Here is a 13259-nt window from a genome sequence, read left to right as displayed (position 1 = left end):
CATTACGGATGGGATGAGCGTGGGTTGAACTCCATAGGGAAGGAGAAAAGGGGAAAGTAATTGTGGGGGTTTGCTATAGGCCACCAAACCAAGGGGAGGAGGTAGAGCTGGAATTTTTAGCACTAATGGGTAAAGTGGCAGAATTGGGATCAGTCATCGTATTGGGGGACTTCAATTATCCCGACATTGACTGACTGGGAAGAGGGGACTGCACACTCACAGAAGGCCCGTCTATTCACGGAAACCTTACTGGATAATTACATGTCACAGTTGGTGGATTCCCCTACCAGAGAAAACGCAGTCCTGGATCTATTGCTCACTAATGACCCAGACATAATCTCGGAGGTAGGAGTCCAGGACAACCTGGGCTCTAGCGATCACAGGATGATCACATTTAGTGTAAATAACAATATAACAAGGCAAGTGGGGAACATAAGAACCCTAAACTTCAGAAGGGCAAACTTTCCAAAATTGTACTCATTGATGGAAAGGGTAAACTGGGACCAAACCCTGGGATCCCTGACCACAGAGGAAAAATGGGAATGCTTTAGGAACATATTAGGCAAAGGCATCTTGCAGTGCATTCCTATGGGAAATAAATTTAGAAGAGACAAAGCCAAACCTGGCTGGCTAAACTGTAGCGTCAAAAAACTTATTAGGGGGAAAAAATTGGCCTTCAAGAAGTATAAATCAGAGGGCACAGTATCGGCTTTCAAGCAATACAAGGAGGCAAATAAGAAAAGTAAACAAGAAATCAAGATGGCTAAAATCAACTTTGAGAGACAAATAGTGGAGGATAGTAAAAAAAACCCAAAGAAATTCTTTAAATATATCAACAGCAAAAAAACTAAGGCAGAGCATATTGCACACATAATTAACAATGATGGGAGGATGGTTACAGAGGACACTGAAAAAGCAACCGTGCTGAATGCTTTTTTCTCGTCAGTCTTTACACAGGAAAAGGAGGGGTACACTGACCATGACTGTATGGTTAGTAGTAATACACAGGACTTGCCACCATGGCTAACAGAGGGGGAAATCAGGGAAAGGCTGGATAAACTTAACACAAACAAATCACCAGGACCGGATGGCATACATCCGAGAGTACTCAAGGAACTCAGTAAAGTTATATCGAGACCACTGTTCCTGATCTTTGCTGACAGTATTAGGACAGGAGATGTACCAGGGGATTGGAAGAAAGCTAACGTGATTCCAATATTCAAAAAGGGCCAGAGGCATATCCCGGGAAATTATAGGCCTGTCAGTTTGACATCAGTAGTATGTAAACTTCTGGAGGAGATGATAAGGGACTATATCGTAGAGTTTGCTAAAGACAACAACATCATCAGCAGTAATCAGCACGGGTTTACAAATGGGCGTTCTTGTCAAACCAATCTCCTAACATTCTACCAGGAGGTGAGCTGTGAGCTAGATAGGGGGAGACCAGTGGATGTGGTGTACTTGGATTTCGCTAAGGCGTTTGATACAGTTCCCCACAAGCACTTAATTTATAAAATAAGGTCTGCAGGTATCGATAGCAGGGTTTGCTCTTGGATACGGAACTGGCTAAAAAGGCGTGTCCAAAGGGTAGTAATAAACAGCGCATACTCAGACTGGTCTCAGGTGGTAAGCGGGGTCCCCCAAGGCTCAGTCTTGGGACCAACCTTGTTCAATTTATTCATAAACAACATTGAGGTTGGGATCAGTAGTTCGATATCAGTTTTTGCAGATGACACAAAATTGGGCAGGGCAATAACTTCACAACATGAAGCAGATATCCTACAGAATGACCTGGACAAAATAACGGAGTGGGCAACGACATGGCAAATGAGGTTTAACGTGGAGAAGTGTAAGGTTTTGCACTTAGGGACTAAAAACATAAAAACACAATACACGTTAGGAGGGGAGCCCTTGGGGGAATCAAAAATGGAGAAGGATCTGGGAGTCTTGGTTGATGATAGATTAGGAAACAGCATGCAATGTCAAGCGGCAGCTGCCAAAGCCAGCAGAACATTAGCATGCATAAAGAAAGGGATGCATTCCAGAGATAAGACTATAATCCTTCCACTTTATAAAACTCTGGTCCGACCGCATCTGGAGTATTCCGTCCAGTTCTGGTGGCCAGTCCTCAGGAGGGATGTGTTGGAGCTGGAGAGAGTCCAGAGAAGGGCAACTAAACTAATTAGGGGATTGGAGGACCTTGACTATGAAGAGCGTCTACAATCGCTCGATTTATTCTCCCTGGAGAAGAGACGTCTGAGGGGGGACATGATAGCAATTTATAAATATCTTAATGGGAATCCCAGCTTAGAAAAAAAGCTGTTCATTCGAAGGGATTGCATGAGGACTCGAGGGCATACAATGCGATTAGAGGAGAAGCGTTTTAACCTCAAGCAACGCGGGGGGTTCTTTACTGTTAGGGCAACAAGATTGTGGAATTCTCTACCACAAGAGGTGGTTTCTGCGGGTAGTATGGTGGCTTTCAAAAGACTCTTAGACTTACATCTCAAGGATCCGAACATTCAGGGGTATGTGAGATGATTACAGCCACACACACCTACACAGGTTGAACTAGATGGACTATTGTCTTTATTCAACCTCACCTACTATGTAACTATGTAAGCTTCGTAATTAAGCACTTTGAACAGCTGTAGAGAAGAGAGGCTGCAGATAGACAGGTACAACATATGTAGGCGAATTTGGTTCATCTCCATGTACACAATACAAACCAGATATGACTAAACAGCAGCACAGACAGAGCTCTGGTGTGAGCATGTCTGTGTTCATGCCTGTGGCAGCACGCTTCCTTCTCCTGCCATTCTTGTGACTGCAATTGAGGAGCACTTTACATAGTTACATAGTTAGTGAGGTTGAAAAAAGACATCAGTCCATCCAGTTCAACCTATGATGTGTGTGCGTGTTTGCTTTTAACCGTACATTGTATACCCCTGTATGTTGTGGTCTCTAAGGTGCCCATCTAATAGTTTTTTGAAACTATCAATGCTCCCTGCTGATACCACTGCTTGTGGAAGAGAATTCCACATCCTTACCGCTCTTACAGTGAAGAACCCCTTACGCATTTTAAGGTTAAACCGCCTTTCCTCAAGTTTTAGTGAGTGGCCACGTGTCTTATTGTATCTCCTTTCTCTGAATAGTTTGTTCCTTATGCTAGGGTCGCCAGTACAGAATTTGTACATTGATATCATATCCCCCCTCAATCGTCTCTTTCCATCAAAAGGTCTGCCTCCTTTGTAGATTGTTGTCGGGAATGGGGGAGAAAGGTGTGCTGTTACTCTTGAGATCTCAGCTTGCATTACACCCAGAAGCTTACGATAACAAGCAATATAGACTGTGGGTGTTGGAATGCAAAGAAATACAAAGTGGGATAACTTCTTAAATCAAGTCTTTGTTGTTCTCTGTAGCTGCTGGCACTCTGGAGCAGTGGTCGCCAACCTTTTTTGACCTCACAGACCACTAAGCTCCCAAATCCAGCAGACCACTAACATGAACTTTACATGACTTATACACACAATGCTCTTGCTCTCTGCCCTCCTTCCCCCTGGATCACACTGCTGCCTTATACACACAACGCTCCGGCTCTCTGCCCCCGCACTCTGCATTACACTGCTACCTTACACTGACAACTCATTGGATCTCCCCACCTAATCCAGCCATGTGCTTGAGCTACGTGCTCCCTCCCACAGTATGTGATCAGCGCTGCCATTGGAAGTCCCCTCCCGCTCTCTGCACTACTCCTGGTGCCTCACTGAGTTCACAGGAGCCCAAACTACAGAGGACGTGTCGAGTATCAATGCGCACTCACAGCACTGACTGTCAGCATGCATTGAGAACAACACTGGTAATAACGGTGGGTGATATACATCTGCCACCATGTTGATTTGTGGCAAAACCCCTGGGAACCACCAAAATTTTCTCGTGGTCCATGGTTGGTGACAGCTGCTTTGGGGCAATTGATCTTTAGGGTTCACAGCAGAAGCACTGAAGCGATCCAAGTTTTTCCCTTGGCACCTGAGCTTCTGCTTTGGGTTTATCATAAAGCAGTGGTTGTCAACTTATGAGCTGAAGGGGGCCTCAAATGCAGCCCCTGACATCACCACAGGTCCACACTCAATGTTCAGTATATGTAATGCTTGAGAGGACTGTCAGAAACTACAGACTTGATAAAAGAAATGAGGGTAAGCATGTGTGGATATGCTACATTTTTGGCTGTGATATGCTGCAGAAGGCAATACGTAACTGGGATTATGTTACATGAGGCAAGTGAGATCAGTGATATTACTGTAATCAATGTGTCCACTAGGGTTGAGCGACAGGGCCATGGAAAATAGAAAAGCTTGAGCGGATGGCAACTGAATCACTGCTGAGAGGGGGGAGCAGAGTATGCTGAGCTTCTGAGACTTGGATGACTAACGCTCTTCTGTTGTGAACTTTTAGAACGAATACCTTTATGGTGCCCACAACTATGGCCTGGTTACAGATTCACTTTTTTATTTTTTTGAACCTTATTAATCTGGAGAGGCTAATATAAACTGTTTCTTTTGCAGATGGTATCTTATGCTACTGTCCTGACTGCCATCAGTAAGGTAAGATTCGCATTTGTTATATGGTGTTTATAATGTTTTCAGGTCAACTCTTGAAAATTGTTACACAGAAATTAATCTTTGAATTACAAATATTAATCTGATATTTAGGTGACCAGGTCTGTCTCCTACTTTGTCTACACCTATGGAAATTAAATATAGCTTTCATAGGAAGTACTGAGGGGTGCATAGTAATGTTAATATCAAACGTTTTTCAAACAACATTCGACACATCATCAAATGGACTATGGGTCCTTTCACACGGCCGCTCCGTGTGTCCGCAAATCATCCTATTTTTTTGCGGATGATTTGCGGACATCAATGTAAGTGAATGGCACTGCGGGTGTCAGCGGAATACCATCCGCTGACATCCGATTTTCCTCCTTTCAGTTCTGTTCCGCTTTTACGAATGGAACAGAACCCCATTTTTCCATCCGTGTAAAAAACGGAAAGGAAGGAAAATCGGATGTCAGCGGTGTCATCCGCTGACATCCGCAATGCTATATACTTACATTAGGTCCGCATATCATCCGCAAACGGATGGGATGATATGCGGGCACACGGAGCGGATGACAGAAATGTCATCCGCTCCGTGGAAAAAAAAAAAAAAAAATCCCGCAGCGGACTTAAGCAGCGGAGCGGCCGTCTGTAGGGAGCCTATGAGAATTTTTTTGTGAGAATGTTTGTTTGTACCAATGGTTGAAAATCTACTAGTGTATGGCCAGCTTCAAAAACACCAATCCTTAAAGCCTCCTTGTTGATTATGTTCTTGGGTGCATTATCTCCATCCATATTTGAAAGTGCATTGTGTTGCTAACCCTCCATGCTTAAAGGAGAAGTACAGCCAAAGCTCCTGTTTTGGCTATACTCATTCTGCACTCCTGTGACCTGTTTTTAGCAGAAATCGGGCTGAAGTCCACTGTTGGCTGATGTCCTAGAGCTCGTCCAGACTCAGGAAAGATCATGACCAAATGGTCGGGATCTGCCCACATGCCTGGACCGGCACCTGTCCCCTCCACAGCCCAAAACTCCAAAGAGGGGGCCCTGAGAACCGAGCGATTGGTGGTGTTTGCTCGGTTCTCAATGTTAGAGCTGTCTGACGCTGCATCCACCTAGGTAAGTATGATTCTGGAAAAAAACCCATTCCCATACTTCTCCGTTAAGCCTTGTATAAACGATGAGTATATTGGAGGAATGTTCGTCCATATTTATTTATTTTATGCTAATTATATATATATATATATATATATATATATATATATATACACAGTGCCTTGCGAAAGTATTCGGCCCCCTTGAACTTTTCGACCTTTTGCCACATTTTAGGCTTCAAACAAAAAGGTATAAAGCTGTAATTTTTTGTGAAGAATCAACAAGTGGGGCACAATCATGAAGCGGAACAAAATTGATTGGATATTTCAAACCTTTTTAACAAATAAAAAACTGAAAAATTGGGGGTGCAAAATTATTCAGCCCCCTTAAGTTAATACTTTGTAGAGCCACCTTTTGCTGCGATTACAGCTGTAAGTCGCTTGGGGTATGTCTCTATCAGTTTTGCACATCAAGAGACTGAAATTTTTGCCCATTCCAAAACCGCTTGAGCTCAGTGAGGTTGGATGGAGAGCGTTTGTGAACAGCAGTTTTCAGATCTTTCCACAGATTCTCAATTGGATTCAGGTCTGGACTTTGACTTGGCCATTCTAACACCTGGATATGTTTATTTGTGAACCATTCCATTGTAGATTTTGCTTTATGTTTTGGATCATTGTCTTGTTGGAAGACAAATCTCTGTCCCAGTCTCAGGTCTTTTGCAGACTCCATCAGGTTTTCTTCCAGAATGGTCCTGTATTTGGCTCCATCCATCTTCCCATCAATTTTAACCATCTTCCCTGTCCCTGCTGAAGAAAAGCAGGCCCAAACCATGATACTGCCACCACCATGTTTGACAGCGGGGATGGTGTGTTCACACACCATGCTGGCAGCTCTGTGTCCCTTTCTGGTGATGTCCTGGGCCAAGCAGAGGCAGCAAAAGGGTCTAAAAGGCTGGGAGAGGCGACAGCTGTGACTGATGTCTCCCCACCTCTCTTCTTAGGTGGAAATAAACAGCAGTATTAACTTAAGGGGGCTGAATAATTTTGCACGCCCAATTTTTCAGTTTTTTATTTGTTAAAAAAGTTTGAAATATCCAATAAATTTCGTTCCACTTCATGATTGTGTCCCACTTGTTGTTGATTCTTCACAAAAAATTACAGTTTTATATCTTTGTTTGAAGCCTGAAATGTGGCAAAAGGTCGAAAAGTTCAGCAGGGCCGAATACTTGCACTGTGTATGTATATATATATATATGTGTGTGTGTGTGTGTGTGTGTGTGTGTGTGTGTGTGTGTGTGTATGTATATATGTATATATATATATATATATATATATATATATAAAAAGTTACTAATGTTACAAAAAAAAATTCTTGTAAGGCAGAATACAACTTGGGAAGTAATGTAATGTGTTGTAATGCGATCTTTCGTTTTTCTGAGCATGCGTGGTCCTGGTCTTCTAATTTATTATTATTTTATTTTTATTTTTTTTGGATGAATACTGTACGGATTAATTGAAAAACGAAACGATCCTGTATCAATGCATCCTACGAGAAATTTTTTTGTGTTTTGTCCCCTAAGATAATTTTGCATGAAATGTCGGCTCTTGAAAGCTGTTTACTAACGACCAGATTATCATACGATTACTTTTAAAGCGGTATTTTCCGGCCAATTTTCTGATCATGTGTACTGTACTAGGCATTAGGCTAGTACAGGGTGAGGGTGAGGCGAGGGTTGCAGGAAACTGATTCCCCCATCACTCACTGCTCCCGTGGAGCCATTGTGTTCTCCTGGTAGGGATGACTTTCTCTGCTAGCAAGAATCGCATGTAAAACCAGACAGGCTGGTTGTACCCAGGTTGATCGATCAATACTGGGTACATTCAGCCTGCCCATACATGGTTCGAATCCATCTTGCTTTAGTCCTGTGTGTTTGCATGCTTTCTTTTTGCAATGGTCGATACATGGGGGTTTTAACCCCCCCCCCCCCCCCCCCCCCAGGCCTATAGCAGAATGACGCCTGAATGGGGGCTCCATTGTTCTTACCCGACATCATATGATGTCCCTCAGAACAAGTCGCTGTGTAGGCCCCCGGGGGCTTGCAGTGCGGTGATTAGTGGTGCGGTGTGTTGCCTGGACACATCGCCTCTCCAATTACGGCAAAGACGTAGGCTCTTTACCATGTGATCAGCTGTGTCCAATCACAGCTGATCACTGTTTAAATAGGAAGTGTCGGTTATAGGCATTCCTCTACTCGCGCTGACGGGACGTGGGTAGAGGAAAGCCGATAAGCGTCTCTTCTGATGGGGGATCTGCACTGATAATCAGTGCATTGATTATCAGTGCAGCCCCATCCTTATCAGTGATTATCAGTGCAGCCCCATCAGCGATGCCAATCAGTGCTGCCTGTCAGTGCGGCCTCATCAGTGCCATCTATTAGTGCTACATATAAGTGCTTCCTCATCATTGCTCATCAGTGATGCATGACAGTGCCTCCTCATCAGTGCTATCTGTCATTGCCCATAAAGGCTGTCCACCAGTGCCACCCACCAGTGCTGCATATTAGTGCTTCCTCATCAGTGCAGCCTCATCAGCGCACATCAGTAAAAGAGAAAAATTACTTGTTTACAAACTTTTGTAACAGATACTAAGAGTCCATTCAGACTAGCGCGACTTGTCAGGTGACTTGTCAGCCTGACAGGTCACGCTCGGTCGCTCGCCATTGATTAGCACAGGACCTGTTCTAATAGGAGTGACACAAGTCGCTCCGACTTAGAAAAAGGGTCCTGTACTACTTTGGGGCGACCTCGGAGCGACTTGCATAGACTTCCATTGTGTGAAGTCCCTGCAAGTCGCGTGCACCGCGACTTCACAGGTCGCCCCTCGAAGTCGGATCGCGCCAGTCTGAATGGGCTGTAAAACTTTTTTTTTTTTTCATTTGTTTAGCAGAAACTTAAAAACTTAATAGTGATTAAATACCACCAAAAGAAAGCTGTATTTGTCTAAAAAAAATGATAAAGATTGCAGGACCACGCAATTGTCAATCAAAGTGTGACAGTGCTGAAAGCTGAAAATTGGCCTGGGCAAGAAGGGGGTGAAAGTGCCCAGTATTGAAGTGGTTAAACGAGGAGATGCCCATATAACCCCAATGATAGGGGAACATGAGGACGAAGGCATAGACGGCTGGCTCTTCTCCGTCAGCTGCCTAAGGATCTGTGTAACCTATGTACAGTATGCTTTGCTCGTTGTTAACTAAAAATAGTCTCGGGACTGTTTCAGTGGAATAAATATCATAACTGGTTTCTGTTTGGGCTCAATGTTTTTCCATTTCATGTAAACCAGACGAGATTGAAGATGAAATTAAGTATAGATGTCATTTAGCAGGAATTACAGAGCCGGCCTGTTTTTCCCTCTCCTAAAGACACATTGGATTGTCGGAGGCATATGAGGACTGTGTGTTTACATTTTTTATGTATACATTCATGTGTACATAATATCGCGTTCTGGTCACATCGCCCCCGGAGCGGAAAAAAAAAAAAATCAGGATCCTAGCTGAGAAGTGCAAATATTTACATTAGGGAGAGAATTCTGGTCAAAGAAGAAGGAGATGTATGGAAGTGGAATTTAGCCCATTGCATCATGGGAAGGTTATGCGGGGTTTGGCGGAGAGACAAGCTATTTGCAGAACCAGATTGTTTATTGTGATGTGTACAAGGGACACGGGTCAGGCATTGTAAGGAAATGTCATAAACGCATTTTGAGGAATCGCACATGTTAGAGTAACGCAGATATTTTCCATGCAAAACTGAAACTATGTAAAACCCAAAACGGGTAAAACCACCCACCTGCTGCTTGGCTATAGTGCACTGGGCCACCCCATATTTATAACAGGTACTTGCATAGTGCTGTCAGTTACAGTAGCGCTTTACATATACACTCACCGGCCACTTTATTATTGCTTGGAAACACAAATCGCTAATCAGCCAACTACATGGCAGCAACTCAATGCATAGAAGCAAAAACCAAAAACAAAAGTTGGGACTTTATATGAGGTGTGACCAGCTGCAAATAAAAATACATCATGAGACCGACCAGAAGGGTAATAATACATCTGTTTATTAAAAGTCTGTGGACCAATTAACAGTAAAACCAAAGTGTTCACTGAAAGTATGTAAACCCATGGTAATGGGATAAACATAAATGATACACATGTGGGTGTAATGATCCAAGACAATCATACAAGAGGGTACAGTGTAAACCTGGTACAGTCTGATACATTGTAATAAGGTCAAAAATATAAAGACATTGTAATGAATGGATTGCCTATGTTACACGTGTTTCGTGAGATTCACTTCGTCAGGAGTATACATAGTTCACATATCTAGAGAAAATATATATATTGTAAGCTGGGGAACAGGTAGCAGGTGCAAAGCTCCCTGGGATGAGCAGTTTTTCAGGCACAGATACCAAATCCAGTGAGGTAGTGACAAACAGTGCAGTGTTTATTGGTGCTATATACAAGTCTATATACAGGTGCTGTACAGTGCCTTTTTAGAAAACAAGCAGTAATAATAATAAACAAAAGCCTAGCCGTGTCCGGGCACTTAGTACACACAATGCAGTCCCTAACTAACACAGACTGAGCAAGCATACAGCTTGTCAGCTTCCAAAGACACAAACTGGTAGTTTTACTGACCTTCCGCTCTCATAGACAAATGTTGTCTGTGTTCCCAGGCTGAGAGAGCACTGGCTGTCTCAGGTGAGTTTAAATTGGCCTGGAGAAGAGGACCAAGATCCGAATTGGATCATGCATCAGAGATCCCTAAAGGTATACGAGAGATGCCTGGGGGATGTATAAATCCTGAACAGGACTTTTCCTGTCTCTCTCTGGGACGCTCTGCTACAATATATATATATCATAAATAACAGTATAACGAAGAATAAATACATATACCACGAAAACCTAATAAAAGGTGTAGCTTACAATTAGGTAACAGCTGTATCAGGGGTCATGTATCATCCGGAGGAATGTCCATCACGGGCACTAAGGGGGCGAGGACTGCATGCGCCAGGCAGGTAGTGAAATGAAGGGCACCTCTGGGCACTGCAATGCACCCCGTCCATTTCCTTCGCCCTCCCCCTCTCCCCTGACCCATGGGGCAGGGTTGCGGGTGTGGGGGTGGGCGTTGGCCACAGTGCATCAGGGGTGTGAGTGTGTTTTTTACATTCGCATCAGTCCCTGCCCTGCTTACAATCTAAGATCCCTAACTCGCATTCATACATACACATGCTAGGGCCAATTTAGGTGGAAGCCTATTACTTAAACCGGAGTACCAGGAGGAAACCCATGCAGGCACAGGGAGAACATGCAAACTCCAGGCAGGTAGTGTTGTATGTAAAAGTTACCACGTTTCTGGTTACCTGCTGCTCTGAGACAACAGTTTTGGTGTGGAATAAGTTTGAATACGTTTTCAGTAAAAGAATAGTGGTTTGTAAGAATTTTCTTTAGGGTTGCACGGCTACCGTTTTTTTATAGGCGAGTACCGATACTTTTGGTCAAGTACTAGCCGATACAGAGTATGGATATTTTGCAGTGCGATTTGTGTCAATAAAAAAATAAATGTGCGCAAAGAGCACTGCAAAGAATAGCATGCAGTTTGAACAGGAATGCGAAGCAATTTCCCCCCCCCCCCCCCCCCCCCACTCCTCCTGTGTGTGTATAGTAAAGGAAATGCGCCATCTAGTGGGCAGTTTATTAAAAATGTTAGAATTCACATAAAGTGTTACTAAACTCGCAACAGTAAAATCAGTCTGTAAATGCAATAAAGCATGCTTGTCACATTCCCCCACATTGTGTAAAAAGGCTGTTTGATCCTGTATGCACAGATCCTCCTCTTCCACTGACTCCAGAACGTGTCCGGATAAGACAGAGCCTTTGGAGTCAAGCTGCACATGCTCAGTTTGGTGTGTATTGCTGGAGAGTTTTTTTTTTTTTTTTTTTTTCTTTCTTGAGAGAGTGCATGTGATGAGCACAGGGCCAATCAGCACTGTCCAGGTGGGTGGAACTCCGCTTTAAGTACATATCTGGCCAAATGCAAAATCTGCATAGTGTCCTGGTCCCACTGATGATAGAAATTTTAAAGTCGCTGGAGATGCTTAAAGGGCTGGAGAAGAAATTCTGGGACCGCTGTGTGGGTATAGAGTGGAAGTGATGTCAGCTTGGACCGCCTCTGCATCCTCTCCAGCCATGTGAGCACCTCCAACGGCCATGATTTGCTATCATCAGTGGGACTGGGACCAGTATGTACTTAAAGTGGTTGTAAACTTCCCTCTACTGTTTGTACCTATAGGTAAGACTTATCTATAGGTACTGTAAATATCCCCTAAACGTGCACTATTTAGGAGACATTTACTGTATACTGCGCCAATGACGTCACCGGCGCATGCGCTCTGAAAGAGCAGCCGCCCGTGCAGTTTTTTCAGAACCCTGTTCCATGAATGGCGGCTCCTGGGTGAATACGCGGGACTGACTTCACACGGCTCCGGAGGCGCAATTGCATCACTCCTGCGCGGGAGCCGGCGTTCACGGCACAGGGCTCTAAAGGAACAGCACGAGTGGCCGTTCCTTCAGAGCGTATGCCCCGATGACGTCATCAGCTGCATTAAAACTAAATATCACCTAAACGGTGCAAGTTTAGGAGATATTTATAGCACCTATCGGTAAGCCTTATTAAAGGCTTACTGATAGGTACAAGTTCTAAAAGAGGGTTTACAACCTCCTTTAATAAAGAGTCCTAACATTTTTAATAAACTGCCCACTAGATGGTGCTTTTCCCTTTCTATACACACACAGGAGCAGTGGGGGAAATCACGTGATTCTTTGCAGTGCGATTTGCGCCCATTTATTTTGTATTGATGCAAATCGCACAGCAAAGTATCGCTTTCGGTATCGGGAGCTATTTTATGAGTGCGAGCACTTGTGAAAATCCTCGTTATCCGCACCGATATCGGTATCTGTGCATTTCTAATTTTCTTTATGGTCAGATCCAAAAAAAGGACATTTTTAAAAATCTCTTAGGTAAATTTGGAATATTGACTAGAAATATTTGTTAGGCTCATATCTAACCCACAGGTATACACTATATTACCGAAAGTATTGGGACGCCTGCCTTTACACGCACGTGAACTTTAATGAAATTGCAATCCTTAGTCTGTAGGGCTCAATATGGAGTTGGCCCACCCTTTGCAGCTATAACAGCTTCAACTCTTCTGGGAAGGCTGTCCAGAAGGTTTAGGAGTGTGTCTATGGGAATGTTTGACCATTCTTCCAGAATCTCATTTGTGAGGTCAGGCACTGATGTGGAAGAGAAGCCTTGGCTCGCAGTCTCCACTCTAATTCATCCCAAAGGTGTTCTGTCAGGTTGAGATCAGGACTCTGTGCAGGCCAGTCAAGTTCCTCCACCCCAAACTCTCTCTTCCATGTCTTTTATGAATCTTGCTCTGCAAACTGGTCCAAATCATTTGGTGGAGGGGGGATTATGGTGTGGGGTTGTTTTTCAGGGGCCTGAG

The 13259-nt window shown here is 43.8% G+C and overlaps 1 protein-coding gene across 1 annotated transcript in view; it reads left to right on the top strand.

Moving 5' to 3' along the window:
- Positions 1–13259, top strand: part of MED24 (mediator complex subunit 24) — a 217865-nt gene that overhangs the window by 43018 nt on the left and 161588 nt on the right. The window contains exon 4 of the mRNA XM_082271510.1: positions 4566–4604. Coding sequence (XP_082127636.1) covers positions 4566–4604 — 39 coding nt within the window. The remainder of the gene's footprint in view (positions 1–4565; positions 4605–13259) is intronic.

The sequence above is a fragment of the Pelophylax lessonae genome (assembly GCF_965119305.1).
Source record: "Pelophylax lessonae genome assembly, chromosome: 11".
NCBI lineage: Eukaryota > Metazoa > Chordata > Amphibia > Anura > Ranidae > Pelophylax > Pelophylax lessonae.
Note: the sequence above shows the minus strand (reverse complement) of the source record. Positions and strands in the feature narration are given on the sequence as shown.